Source organism: Bison bison, unplaced genomic scaffold (assembly GCF_000754665.1).
Source record: "Bison bison bison isolate TAMUID 2011002044 unplaced genomic scaffold, Bison_UMD1.0 scf7180017862132, whole genome shotgun sequence".
Classification (NCBI taxonomy): domain Eukaryota; kingdom Metazoa; phylum Chordata; class Mammalia; order Artiodactyla; family Bovidae; genus Bison; species Bison bison.
Genome location: NW_011492704.1, coordinates 4083 through 18853, shown reverse-complemented (window position 1 = coordinate 18853; position 14771 = coordinate 4083). Strand labels below are relative to the sequence as shown.

The window sequence follows — 14771 nt, the reverse complement described above, 5'->3', positions numbered from 1 at the left end:
GGAGAAATCTTTTTTTTTTTAATGTTTTATTTTGTATTGGGGTCACTCCAGTACTCTTGCCTGGAAAACTCCATGGACGGGGAGCCTGGTAGGCTGCAGTCCATGGGGTTGCTAAGAGTCGGGCATGACTGAGCAACTTCATTTTCACTTTTTGCTTTCATGCATTGGAGAAGGAAATGGCAACCCACTCCAGTATTCTTGCCTGGAGAATCCCAGGGGATTCCCACCAGGGGAGCCTGGTGGGCTGCCGTCTATGGGGTCGCACAGAGTTGGACACGACTGAAGTGACTTAGCAGCAGCAGTAGCATAGCTGATTAGCAAACAATGTTGTGTTAGTTTCAAGTGAAGACCAAAGAGACTCAGCCAAACATATATATGCATCCGTTCTCCCCCAAAGTCCCGTCCCATCCAGGCTGCCACATGGAGCAGAGTTCCCTGTGCTTACAGCAGGTCCTTGTTGGTGCTCCATGTTAAATACAGCTGTGTGCTCATGTCCATCCCAAACTCCCTAACCATCCCTTCCCCCATCCTCCCGCCCTGGAAACTATAAGTTCATTCTCTGAGTCTGTGAGTTTCCTTTTAAATTAAAAATTTTTTTGATACATATTTTATCTTTTTTAATTTTTAAATTATGAAAATATAAACAGGTTTGGAAAACACAGAACAAAGTTACATACAGTTCCATTATATATTACAGTTGTTTAAGTAAATAAATGAAGATTTTTAGTTGGAGTTTCAATTTCAAACTCTCAGGAATTAGAGTGAATGTACAGAGAAGCAGAAGAATGTAGCAGACTTGAAAAGCATTATGAACCAATTCGACATAATTAAGATTTATACAGTTTTGTGAGCCTCCTTCTGTTCCATGAGATCATTTGTGAGATTTAGATTTCACATATGAGGAATGTCATGTGGTAGAGAAGTGTTACCTTCGCCACCTCACTCTCCTTGGTACTTCTCTCCTTTACCTGACTTGATCTTTGCACAGCCTTGGGCCCCGGGCAGAGAGTTGGGGAGCAGAAAGGGAGCCGGGGTATGGCTCACCTGGTGTCTCCCCCTCTGCAGGCTGGAGAAGGGGAACCTGTCAGCAGCCGCCTGTGAGGACTTGGCCTCACTTCTCACCAGCACCCCCCACCTGACTCGACTGTGCCTGGGACTGAACCCGCTCGGAGATGAGGGTGTGCAGCTGCTGTGTGGCTCCCTGACTCGGCCTGAGTGTGTCCTGCAGAGACTGGAGTGAGTCCCTCCTGGCTCAGTGTCTGGGGCGGACCCTCTGTGGGGGGGCCCCTGGGACAGAAGAGCCTGGTGGGCTACAGTCCATGGGGTCACAAAGAGTCGGACACGACTGGAGTGACCTAACACATTTGTATAAAGCTCAAAAAAGCAAAACAAAAGATGCTTTTATTTTTTTTTAACCCAGCCATGAGTGACGGGCACATCCTTGGTGTGCTCGATGCGTCAGGCTGGGGTGAGAGAGGGTAACGGGCAGGTACTGGGTGTGTCCGGGACAGGGCTCAGGGAGGCCCCGGAGGGGCGGTCGGGCGGGCGTTGCCCCGAGCTGCTGTCCCGAATGCCCGTCTCTGTGCTTCTGGGAGCGCAGGCTCTGGTGCTGCCGGCTCAGCACGCCCAGCTGCAGGCACCTGTCGGACGCCCTCCTCCGGAGCCGGAGCCTGACGCATCTGAACCTGAGGAGGAACAGCCTGGGAGACGGGGGAGTGAAGCTTCTGAGCTCAGCCCTGGGCTGTGCGGACTGCGCCCTGCAGAGCCTGAAGTGAGTTCCACCACTTCCTGCGGTCAGAGGCCGAGAGAGGGTCGTGTCACGCGGGCCTGAGGTCAGCTGGGATCTGAGTCCTGGGCCTGGTGGCCAGTCCCCAGCAGGCTCTTGGTTTTGTTGGAGGCGGGAATGTGTGGGTGGGTGTTGGTGGTGGTGGTTGTTCAGTCGCTCAGTCGTCTCCGACTCTTTGCGACCCCATGAACTGCAGCACGCCAGGCCTCCCTGTCCATCACCAACTCCTGGAGTCCACCCAAACCCGTGTCCATTGAGTCGGTGATGCCATCCAACCATCTCATCCTCTGCCGTCCCCTTCTCCTCCTGCCTTCAATCTTTCCCAGCATCAGGGGCTTTTCAAATGAGTCAGTTTTTCACATCAGGTGGCCAAAGGATTGGAGCTTTAGCTTCAGCATTAGTCCTTCCAGTGAACACCCAGGACTGATCTCCTTTAGGATGGGATATTCTTTGATAGTAAAAAAGAAAAAGAATGAGTCTGGGGGTCAGTGTTGCAGAGAGAAGTCCTGCACACAGATGAGCCTGTCGGTGGCCTGAGGGTCGGCAGGGAGAGGGCCGCGTGGCTGTTCCTTTTGCTTTCTTCCGTTCACGGGTACATGGGGCGCCCAGGTGTTCAGACCTCCTAACCAGCACCCTCCTCTTTCCAGGACTCGGGAGAAGCCTGGTTTTGGAGTCGCTTTCTTCCTTAGAATGTGGGCTGGAACATGCAGAGAGCAAGGGTTCAGGGGTTGCTTTTCCCTAGTTTGTATTTTCTTTTTTTCATCTTGCAGCTTGTCACACTGTTCTCTCACGGTGGCGGGCTGTCGCGAGCTTGCTCACGCCCTCAAGCGCAATGGTCACCTGAAGATTCTGGACGTTGGGAACAATGACATTCAGGACGAGGGGGTGAAGGAGCTGTGCAGCGTCCTGAAAAGTCCGAGTTGTGTGTTGCAGACACTTGGGTGAGTCAGTGCTTTTTCTTTCTTTCTTTTTTGGTTACCTTTTCTTCTAGTAATACATTGAATTTACAGAAAAGGTGCAAAAGGGGTACAAAGAATTGCCATTAACCTTTGAACAAGATTCAGTGGTAGTTTACATTCTGCCTGAAAGACTTATTCTGTAATCCCTCTGTCTCCTCTCCCATCTCTCTGTATCTATAACATCTACCATCCAGGTACCTGTGTTCTACCACCTGTGTATAGGTCTGTTATCTATGATTTGTGTGTCAGTTAATATCTACCATCCAGGTACCTGTGTATCTACCACCTGTGTATAGGTCTGTTATCTATGATTTGTGTGTCAGTCTCCTGTCACTTTTGCTTTAGTCTTGCTAGTAGCTAGTATTTTCAGATTTTTGCATTTGAAAACTAGAAATAGGATGGAAAAAGTGTAATGAGGGGTGGTCGTGTTATTTTTGTCCTTTTAAGGGCCTTGTAAATGAACACGTCCACTTTATAGTGAAACCACTTCTTCCGTATCCGGGCAGGCTAAACTTCAGTTTCCTCACCTGTCAGGTGGGGTTTAGGATAACCCCTGCCTTTCGCAGGATTGGTATATGGATTGAATGCTGCCTGTCGACACTTGGACAGTGTCTGGTGTGTGTTAGCAAGTCTGTTTCAGTAGCATGTGTACTGTGTGCCTGTCTTCAGGGTCCAGCTCTTTGTGACCCTGTGGACTGTAGCCCGCCAGGGTCCTCTGTCCATGGGATTCTCCAGGCAAGAGTACTGGAGGGGGTTGCCATTCCCTTCTCCAGGGGATCTTCCCCACCCAGGGATTGAACCCATGTCTCTTGTGTCTCTCTCCTTGGCAGGTGGATTCTTTACCACTGAGCCGCCTGGGAAGCCCTTCAGTATGTGTCCCCCTAAATTCTGTGTCCCTTTTGTCTGTAACTCCTCCATCTTGGAGGACCATCTTTCACGCTTCTGTCCCACCACCCCTAGGTTGGAGAAATGCAGTTTGACGGCTGCTTGCTGCCGGCCACTGTCCTCTGTTCTCGGAAGCAGTAAAAGCCTGGAGAACCTGAACCTTTTAGGAAACAACCTGGGGCCAGACGGAGTCAGCAGGCTGTGGATGCCCTTGAGAAAGCTGACGTGCAAGCTGCGGAAACTCGGGTAATCCCCCGACTCCTCCACGGGGAAGCGGCTGTCAGGATGCGGACGAATGGGACGAGGTCCTAAAGCAAGCCCACGGTTCGGTTTCCCAGGGCGTTCAGTTTCCTAGGGCGGTTCGGGCCAGCAAAACTTCCGGCGTCACGTGTGGTGGTCTGCATCCACGTTGTCCAGTAGAGGAGCCGCTAGTGGCGTGTGTGTACTGGACACTTGAAACATGGTTCCTGCAGTGGACAAGCTGACTTTTTAGTCTTTAGGCTGAATTAACCAGCCATGTGTGCCTGTGGTCCCCAGACGATGGCGCGGTCCTACGCACATGGTGTTTTGGGGAGAGTCCCCTACTTTTCTCATTCTGGCGCCTGCCGTGTCTCACTCAGATGTTCACTCAGCGACTTCCTTCCCAGTGCTGACCTTGGGCCGAGCACGGGGGTGTGGTGGTTGGTGTGACACACGGTCCTGGGCCTTTTCATGCTGGTGTGTGTTTGTCTTTGGGAGATAACAAATCCAAGACCCGTGACAGCAGGGTTAGCTGCGTGAATGCTGGGAGGGAAGCTCCGGGTTGTGGTGGAGAGCAGGGTGGTGAGGGAAGGCGTGTCTGTGGGGGTCCCGGCGAGGCTGGAGGGACGAACCACGTGGCAGGCGGGGAAGACGGACAGTGACTGCAGGTAAGGGCAGCGTGTGCCCCGAGGAAGTCAGAGGAATGTGTGCGGAGCCCCGAGGTTGGACCGAGCTCTGTGTGATCTTTGGGGGCATCACAACAAGTGCATTTGAATTTTTAAACTTTTGTTTTGTATTGGAGTACAGCCGATGAACAATGTTGTGGTAGTTTCAGGTGAACAGCGGAGGGACTCAGCCATCCATATATATACACCCGTTCTCCCCCAAACTCCCCTCCCATCCAGCCTGCCACATGACACTGAGCAGAGTTCCCTGTGTCTGCAGTAGGGCCTTGTTACCCATTTTAAATACAGCCGTGTGTGCATGTCCATCCCAAACTCTATTTCTTTTGCCACTGGCAACTGTGAGTTCGTTTGAAAGAAGAGCATTTGATTAGAACACTTCCCACCTTGTTTAATATCCTGGAGATGAGGTCAGAAAGATAAGCTGTGGTTTTACTTATTTATTTTTTTGAGAAAGACGTTAAACTAAGCATGCTTTAGCAGGAATCGTCTTCAGTACCAGGGAACCTTGCCCACTTTGAGAAGTTGGTCGAAAGCTGTACACTGAGGATTTCATGTTATCAACTTCAGAACTAAGACACACATTAAAGTTTTTATTGCGGTCTAGTTGCTTTACAGTGTTGCTAGTTTCTGCCATGCAGCAAAGGGCGTCAGCCGTCTGCTACCTACATCCCCTCGATTTTGCGTTTCCTTCCCATTTAGGCCCCAGAGTATTGAGTAGGGTTCCCTGTGCTGTACGGAGGGTTCTCCTTAGTCACGATTCTATGCATAGTATCAACAGTGGACAAGTGTCAGTTCCAGTCTCCCAGTTCTTCTCACCCCCCTGTCCTTTACATCTATGTGTTTGTTCTCAATGTCTGGTCTCTACTTCTGCTTTGTAAATAAGGTTGTATACACCAGCATTTTTCAGATTCCACGTATTTGCATTAATACACGGCATTTGTTTTCCGCTGACTGACTTCACTCTGTTTGACAGTCTCTAGGTCCATCCGCGTCTCTGCAGATGCTATGTCATACATTTTAAAAATGGAAGTATGGCTGATTTATAACGGTGCCGCTTTCCGGTGTAAAGCCAAGCGATTCAGTTATGCGTTCCATGTCTATTATATCTGTTCTTTTCTACTCGCATTCCTTTCCCTTGTGGGTTATTATAGTGTTGAGTATGGTTTTCTGTGCTGTGTAGGCCCTCTGTGGTTGTGCTTTTCATTGGAATACCCCGCCTTACGTTTGTTTCATCATCTTTCCTGGGGATTTCCTGTCTCTTTCCTTTGTGCTCTGCTTTTCTGTGGAAAGGAGTGCTAGTGCCCTGGAATCTCTGCATGAAGCTGGAGGTAGAGAGAGATCCAGGGGACAGTAAAAGTTAGCTTCTCTGGGACACCCATCTTAGCATCTCATCCTGTCTCCATCTCTTCTCCTTCTGTCTCTGTTTCTGCAGGCTCGAAAAAGACCTGTGCTCTGTAGTGAGTGCCGAGTTGGAGAAACTACATGAGAAGGGGTGCTTTTTGAGAGTCAAGTCTCAGTGGGACTTTAATGACCCTGAAGAGAGATGGTGGTGGTGACCCATGGAGGCAACACCACAGGCTTACCGCGGCCCGTCCTGGGAGAACAGCCTCCCTGACGCGTGTGTTGCTCAGGAATTTCCATTCGTGGGGACGAATGAGCCGTCGCCTCCAGGATGCCCCTTCAGTCTGTGACAGGCAGCACGTTAAATGCCCAGTCTGCAGAATCCTAACCCAAGTCTCTATTTGGCCCAAGATCCTACATGGGTTCACCTGTAAGTGTTTTTTTTTCCCTCATTGGTGTAATAATTTAAATTCTTGGGGCCATTAAGAGGATTAAATAAAGCAAAGGATATAAAAAAATGTCTTGAGGAAATAAAAAACTTCATTTCTCATGGATTGAGAGGTGGGATAGACGTAGTTATGATTCCATAATTATAATACTGTGATGAAATTAGCCTAATGGACACCTTGACTGATTCTTTTTTGTTTTACAAATTGTATTTATTTATTTATTCTTTAACACTTTATTTTGTATTGGAGTATGGCTGATTAACAATGTTGTGACAGTTTCAGGTGGACAGCAAGGGGACTCAGTTATACATACACATGTATGCATTCTCCCCCAAACTTCCCTCCTGTCCAGGCTGCCACATAACCCTGAGCAGAGTTCCCTGTGTCTACAGTAGGTCCTTATTGGTTCTGCATTTTAAATACAACCCTGTTTGCATGTCCATCCCACACTCCGGGGGGAGGTGGGGTTAGACTGGTTCTTAATATGCAAACAGGCCCAGTTTCAGCCTTTGCTTCTTGTTGTGAAAGATCACAGGCTGTGTTTCCATCTAAAGCGTAATCCACCAACCTGGAAATACGGAACGTGGATCGCACACAGGATGTGACGCGACATTGATGGTGTCATGCATAAACTTTTGTATATGAAGGGTAGGAACTTACAGAATGCTCATGTTCTCTCTCTTTTCCAAACACCCAAGGTTCTTTCTTATCCTCCTTTCCAACAAGCAGAGGCTACGTGTGGTCGCAGGGCACAGATGGAGACTTTATTTTGAACTTGATGATTTGTAACACCTTCGTGGTTTTGATGTTTTTCAGTAGCTAAGTCACGTCCAGCTCTTTGCAGCCCCAGGGACTGCAGCACGCCAGGCTTCCCTTTACTGTTGTTTACTACATTATCCTTCACTATCTCCTGGAGTTTGCTCAAACTCATGTCCATTGAGTCGGCAATGCCACCCAACCATCTCATCCTCTGTCGTCCCCTTCTCGTCCTGCCTTCAATCTTTCCCAGCACCAGGCTCTTTTCCAAGGAGTCAGTTCTTTGCATCAGGTGGCCAAAGTATTGGAGTTTCAGCTTCAGCATCAGTCCTTCCAATGAATATCCAGGACTGATTTCCTTTAGGATGGACTGTTTGGATCTCCTTGTAGTCCAAGGGTCTCAAGAGTCTTCTCCAGCACCATAGTTCAAAAGCATCAATTCTTCAGCATTCAGCTTTATTTATAGTCCAACTCTCACATCCAAACATGACTACTGGAAAAACCATAGCTTTGACTAGTAGGACCTTTGTTGGCAAAGTAATGTCTCTGCTTTTTAATATGCTGTCTAGGTTGGTCATAGCTTTTCTTCCAAGGAGAAAGCGTCTTTTAATTTCATGGCTGCAGTCACCATCTGCAGTGATTTTGGAGCCCCCCCCCCCCCGAAAATAAAGTCTGTCACTGTTTCTATTGTTTCCCCAGCTATTTGCCAAGATTCAGGAGCAGAACTTGGGGGTTCTAGGATCCCTAAGGAGTAGCAGGAAGGGGGAAATGGTGGGAAAACATGAAGTCAAGACATCTGAGACCTGCATTAACCACAGGCGAAAATCATCATGGGCCCTGATATAAAAAGTGAAAACAGAATTCAGCAGGTAGAAGATGACAAAGGTGACCACCAGCATCAGGATGGTGTGGGCGGCTCTGGTCTCTGGGGGGCATCTGTGGTGTCCAGTGGTGGTGTGAATATACTGCACCCTCTGGTGGTGTCTGTGCAGGAGAAGCACCATGGAGCCACTGGACCAGACCATGAGGGTAAGAAACACGGCATCCGAGGTGGACCACAAGTAGACACAGCCTGCTTTAGAAGCCGAGGGTGAGCAGAACCACTTGCCTTGGGCATCAGTATAGTTGTGCTCATCCTGTGGACCAGAGATGCTCACAGGAATCCAGATATTCATGAATAGACTGAGCATCCAGCAGACCCAACAGGAAGGACCAGTGACCCTGGGGGCTCTTCCTCTGAGCATCACCCACGCCGCTGTCCTGGGGGTGAGAGTGAAGGACTGATAGGTGCTCAGGATGCAGGTGGAGCACAGGGTGGTGCTGCGAGCCACCCTCTGTATGTAATACACAAGCTTACACCCAAGACTGGACAGGGGCTTCCTTGACACAAAAGCTGCCATCGTGTGGGGAACCCCAGCAGAGAGAAGAACCAAGAAGTTGGCCACAGCCACGTGGGTGACAATCGTCTGCGGGGGTCTCTGTTTGTGGCCAAGCAAGACTGGGGAGACATTACAGAAGAAGAGGATGACGTTAGCCAGAGTCCCGTTCCCAACCTGTAACAGAAATAGGGCTTTCAGAAACATTTCCCCTGATTCTTTCTGTGGGGGGAGCATCTTTCTGAATGGGGATTTCTCTGGTGGCTCAGACAGTAAAGAATCCGCCTGCAATGCAGGACACACAGGTTTGATCCCTGGGTCGGGAAGCTGCCCTGCAGAGGGGAATGACAAGCCACTCCAGTATTCTTGCCTGGAGAATCCCACGGACAGAGGAAGCTGGTGGGCTGTGGGCCACAGGGTCACAAAGACTCGGACGTGACCGAGCAACTGGCACCTTTGCTTCCTCACATCCTCCTGAGCACACGTGGAGAGGGCTTCAGAGCGGCCTGGCAGGAAGACCAGGATTTTCTAGTGGAGACATGGGGACTCTCATATCGTACAGGTCCTGGACCTTCTATTCTGAAAAGAGAGACACCATCATCCATCACACAGGAGGGACTGAAACTGCAGAAGTGCACCATTGACACCTATTTCACGTTTTATCATTATTATTTTCTATTTCTTTCTATTTACTTCTATATTCTGACTCCCTACACAGATGTAAAACCCATGAGCTTAGAAGCCATGCCTGTGTTGGTAAAAAATATATGATTGACACATAATAATAAATTTAATAAACATGTAGTTGGTAAACAAGTGAAAGGAGACAAAAATAAAAATACACGGTTGTTCTTCAGTTTTTCAGTCGTGTCTGACTCTTTTTTGACCCCATGGACTGCGGCATGCCAGGCTTTCCTGTCCTTCACCATCTCCCAGAGTTCGCTCAAACTCACATCCATGGAGTCAGTGCCTGCACTATATTTATAATTCATTTTCATCTTCCCTACCGTTATCATGCATGAAGAAAATTAAACAGAAAGGCAGAATAATATACATATTACAGGGTTACAGAAGTTATTAAAATTTTCAGGGAACATAGTTCCAACTGTGGAGAAATCTAAATTATACATTCATGTGATAGTATATAAAACACCCCTGTGAAACTGGTAGCACTCTGACTATACAGGCTGCTGAAAGTCCCTCAGGTAATCTATTTGGTATGGAAAATAACCTTAGTTTGCAAAGAATTTTAATCAATAATTTTGCAAGTCTTGACTTGCTAAGTCTGTCTGTGCAGGGATTTTTCTAGAGCAGTCTCCAGCTTGCCTCAAGCCATATGTAAAAATAAACATTTCAGTCAAAACATCCAGGTGTACACCTTCAATAAGTACAGTTTTTGCTTGTCAACTGTGTCACCCGAAAGCTAATAAAATACTTGGGTTGTTAGACCCAAGGCACAGATAGATTGCTTTACATCTTCATTAGTTTTCATTTTTGTAAAAATGAGAATCTTGCTAAACTTGGAAACGAATATGATAACTAGTCTTTTTTGTTAAGATTTTTTTTTTTTGATGTGGACCATTCTTAAAGTCTTTATTGAATTAGTTACAATTGTTTCTGTCTTTATGTTTTGTTTTTTTGACCTCAAGGTATGTGGGATGCCTTAGCTCCAGGACCAGGGATGGATCCCGTACCCCCTGCATTGGAAGGCGAAGTCTTAACCACTGGACTGCCAGGCAAATCCCAAAAGAAAGATTTTAAGGAACAATCTAACAATCCAGGAACTAAAAGAAAAAAAATACTAAGCCCAATGCTCACCAGAAGGAAAGAATTAACAGAAATCAGAGCAGAAGTAAATGAAATACAGACCAGACAAATAAAAGATCAGCAAAGACGAGAGTTGGTTTTTTGAGAAGATAAACTCTCCGCCCGGTAGGAATGTGAGGGATGGTTATAACATTCAAGGTCAGGCACCTAAGGCATTTCCCATCTTACTAGCGTTTCTTGTCCTAAGTCCAGCTGAATTTACTTCCCTTAAAAAAAAAAAAACAAACAAACACATTTTCCTTTTATCACAACAATTCACATCCTTCCTTTTTCCTGGAATTCCCTTCTTCCCACTTCTTCAACTGTCTTGCTCCTTCAGACTCCAGCCCACTTGATTTGACTTGCTCACAGTTGCCTGATGATAATCCTCAGTGACCATTTCTGATTCTCTATCTCAGTCTCAAGATGGGATGGGGAGGGAGGTGGGACAGGGGCTCAGGATGGGGGACGCATGTACACCCATGGCTGATTCATGTCAATGTATGGCAAAAACTACTACAATGTTGTAATTAGCCTCCAATTAAAAAAATAATAATAAAAAGAAAACTTGAAAGAGAAGTTAAGATACTAGAAGAAGCAAAAGTGGCTAAGATCACTACATAAACACAGATGTTACCTTGGGAAAGAAGCTGAAATTCTTGCTCTGTTGGAAAGAAGATGAACTTTCTGTAACATCCCACTGTTTCTATACCCACGTCCCACTGATGCTGCTGCTGAAATGCAAGTCAGTCTATGAGGAGGAAGTGATTTTCCTGTTGCACATTGACACCAGAGAATTTGAATAATAAAATGTCATTTACTCAAAAAAAAAACCCCACAAAAACTAAATCTATGCTTTTTCTTTTTTTGCTTTTGTTTTTACTCCACCTCTCTCTTTGGGCTTCCCTGGTGGCTCAGATGGTAAAGAATCTGCCTGCAATGCAGGAGACTCATGTTCAGTCCCTGGGTCGGGAAGATCCCCTGGAGAAGGGAATAGCAACTCACTCTTCCTGCCTGGAGAATCCCATGGACAGAGAAGCCTGGCGAGCTACAGTCCATGGGGTTACAAAGAGTTGACTGAGACTGAGCAACCAACACTTTCTCTTCCAATACACTGAGAGTCGTTTGAGGACAAGCACAGCTCACCCTGTTGACTGATAGATTCTCTACCCGCGGTGTCTGGACAGTCAACATCCTGTGAGCATCAGCTACTGCTATTCCACAGAGTCTCCAACAACAGAGGGAGGAAACACAAGACTTAGCATTCTTATCTCTGCTTTGAATTACAATTACCTGCAACTTCCATGGCATTCCTAGAAAGCTACATTTCGCCGTGGCCCCAGTCATAACACAGAAGAACAAACCTAACCTCGTATTGGATCTCTTCCGTTAGCTGTGACCTCTGCGTCCTGTTGCCTGTGCTCAGCTGCGCTGGTTTGAGCAACAACGCTGCCTGCATGTGTGCCAAGTCTCTTCAGTCGTGTCCAACTGTTTGCGACCCTGGGTGTGGATGCTCAGAGTGAGGCAGGATCAGCCTGCATCCTGCATAGTCTCAGCTCCAAACTCCTCTCCTGCTGCAGAGCCAGCTCTCCTGTTTCCTGCCCTGAGACTGAACACAGGGGAGCATTTACCTGCCTGCACTCGGCTCCACACTCTGCAGGAAAGTGTCAGTTAGGATGGGCCCCAGTTATAGGGGCAGGGTCCCTGGGCCCACTCTCCCCACAGAGGAGCCATTATCATGTCATCTGGAGCGGAGGTGACACTCTGCATGGAGAGTCTGGGGCGTCTCCAGTGAGGGGGCAGATCTTACGCCCAGTGCTCGTCACCCTCACCCACGCCTGGGGACTAGTGACAACTCCTGGCAATTACTGAGAAGGTCCCCGTGAGCAGCCGAGCAGAGGGCAGGGAGAGTTTTCTGAGTTCCCTGTGGGAGAACCCAAGTTTACAGTGAAAGTCATAGCTGGGGGAGGGACACTCAGAGCACCGGGGTCCCTTCACTGTGTCTCCCGCTGGGCATTTTCCCTCATGGTCTTAAGTGTGTTCTCACTGATCATCAGCATGGGATCTGGAGGATGGGCTTTCTCCTAAGTTGAAGTTCCACAGCCCTTTCTATTTCTGGCCTCAGGTCTGTTTAATCTGGAAAATGCCCCCATTGAAGCCAGAGTTTCCCTCCTCAGAATCCTCAGGTCTCCCTCTTGGCCACATGACTCTGCCAGGACTTTGTCATTTGTTTCAAGTCACCCATGGAGCCCCCTCCTTGAGCCTCTCATTGGACTTCCAGCCTGTCCCTGTGTTCTAGTCCATGAGCCTGGTCACATGCATTCCTAGATGTGCAGACAGGGGTTAGCAAGATTAATTTATTAGGACAATATTAGACTTTAAAATTCTTTAAGTTGATCGTTGTAATGATCAATTTCTAGTTGGAGATTTAAATTGGTATTTGGATCCTTGAAACCTGCTCCGTTAGGTGCGCGGTAGGCCTGGGATCATTGTCCCGAGGGAACACGGAGCAGAAGGAACACATGCACTCTCTGCATCACTCTCTGATTCTCCTTCTGTGGAGAATTGGCGCATGAAGGCAGCAGACACATCCACGTTTCATAAACATGGGTTTTCCAAGATAACCCAGGTAGATAGGACATCTGCTGCTTCTATACATGTGCACATTCCTGGCCATCTGGGACAGTGTGCTGGGACATCATCTTAATATGCTGAATGACTGTTCACCATGGGGACGTTGCTTGGCACAAGCACACAGAGATGGTTTGGACCGACTATGTGCCATTCCTCGACTAGGTAATGAAGATACAAAGAGAATTACTAATACCCTGGATTCTGATATGTGAAACCCATGACTTAGCAGATTTTCTAGCTGAGCTGGTGGAAGCGTCCAGATCTGAGCCGTCCAGTGTGGGAGCTCCCATCCCAGGCAACCACTGAGCTCCTGATACGGGCTCATCTGGACCGAGAGGGGCTTGGGTGTAACACACTGGATTCACCTTCTGTATTGAGGTTCTCCCATGTTGGATGCAAAGATATTTACAACTGTTTCATCTTCTTCATGGACCGATCCTTTGGGCATTATGTAGTGTCCTTCCTTGTCTCTTATAGCAATCTTAGTTTAAAGTCTATTTTGTCTTAATAAGTATTGCTCCTCTGACTTTCTCTTGATTTTCATTCGTGAGGAATGTCTTTTTCCATCCTCTCACTTTCAGTCTGTGTGTCTTTAGAGTGAAAGTGAGTGCTTTGTACAGCATGTGTATGGTATGTTTCTTTATCCATTTTGGTTGGAGACTTTCAATTCTTACATATCCTTTGAAATGCTCATAGTAGTTCTAACCAGAATATAAGAATTTGTGAACCCATATGTAATGACTAGAGCATTCTATACAAAGAGTTACACGTTAAGACTACCTATTTTAAAAATACAATAATAAATATACCACATTTTCCTAAAAGATAGTATTAGAGAAAAGGAACTCAGAAAATAGTGATTAGGATAAAACAGAAAACAAAGTCCCAAGATTTTGCACGACAGTGATGAAAACTAAATGTTTATGTGACAAACAGGACTGGGTACCTTCTACTATTCCTTCCCGTTACTCCATCCATCAAGTCAGTGATATATACTGAGGGTCAAATATGGAAAGAAAGTCCAGGTTCAAAGGTAAAATGATCCATTGTACAATATTGGTAATTACGTGTAGCATTACAGCATATTAAAGAAATAGAAGTGAAACAAAGATACAAAAGAGTGTAGAAAATCACTTCCATTTTCCAGCTTTCATAGCATCATCATGAAATAAAATCTCCCCACCACTCAGGAGTGATATTTATCGGGACCAATATTGGAATAAGTGCCAATCAATGTACATCAGGTATTGGTCAAACTAATGTGGAAATAAAGTGTGTGGACACAGTTCAAATGATACCAGATAAAGGAGAATTCTTTCAGAATTACACTGTCTAAGAGGGTAACTGATTTCCTCAATGTTTCTGTGAATAGCTCTTGAGCTGTTATTTCATGGTTTGACTTTCAGATCTCTCAAGGCAGTGCCAACACTGATTTGTCTTCTAGGTTGATGGGATTCCATGTAAAAATTTGGTACTGAGTACACATGTCAGAAGGCACAGGGAATTCCCTGGCTGTCCTGTGGTGGGGGCCTGGTGCTTTCATTGCTGAGGGCACGAGTGTAATCCCTGGTCAGGGACTAGATCCGGCAAGCAGGGTCAAAATTTAAAAAAGAAAGGAAAGAATTAGTCAAGAATACAAAAAAGGTACAAACTTTCCTTTATAAATAATTATGGAGAGGTGGTATACAAGATGTGACAACAGTACTCTGTTCCATATCTGAACGTCGCTGAGAGCAGTCTTAAAAGTTGTCACATAGAATGAGTTTGGAAGTTTACCTTCCTCTGCAATTTTCTGGAAGAGTTTGAGCAGGATAGGTGTTGGCGCTTCTCTAAATTTTTGGTAGAATTCAGCT

General features: G+C 46.8%; 2 protein-coding genes across 2 annotated transcripts in view; one reads left to right on the top strand and one right to left on the bottom strand.

The window, feature by feature from the left end:
* LOC104983243 (NACHT, LRR and PYD domains-containing protein 13-like) overlaps positions 1-6415 on the top strand; it is a gene marked incomplete at its 5' end in the record, with an annotated part of 7719 nt that extends 1304 nt beyond the window's left edge. The window contains 5 exons of the mRNA XM_010832684.1: positions 1066-1236; positions 1601-1771; positions 2557-2727; positions 3706-3876; positions 5989-6415. Of these exons, the coding sequence (XP_010830986.1) occupies positions 1066-1236; positions 1601-1771; positions 2557-2727; positions 3706-3876; positions 5989-6112 (808 nt within the window). The remainder of the gene's footprint in view (positions 1-1065; positions 1237-1600; positions 1772-2556; positions 2728-3705; positions 3877-5988) is intronic.
* A 1400-nt stretch (positions 6416-7815) lies between these two features.
* Positions 7816-8685, bottom strand: LOC104983242 (vomeronasal type-1 receptor 4-like). Its single transcript, XM_010832682.1, has one exon. The coding sequence runs from the start codon at positions 8683-8685 to the stop codon at positions 7816-7818; it is 870 nt and encodes a 289-aa protein (XP_010830984.1).
* Between the last annotated feature and the right edge of the window lie 6086 nt (positions 8686-14771).

What these genes read in the sequence shown, in the direction of transcription:
- LOC104983242 (XM_010832682.1), bottom strand. Translation starts at nt 8,685, where the DNA reads ATGTTTCTGAAAGCCCTATTTCTGTTACAGGTTGGGAACGGGACTCTG.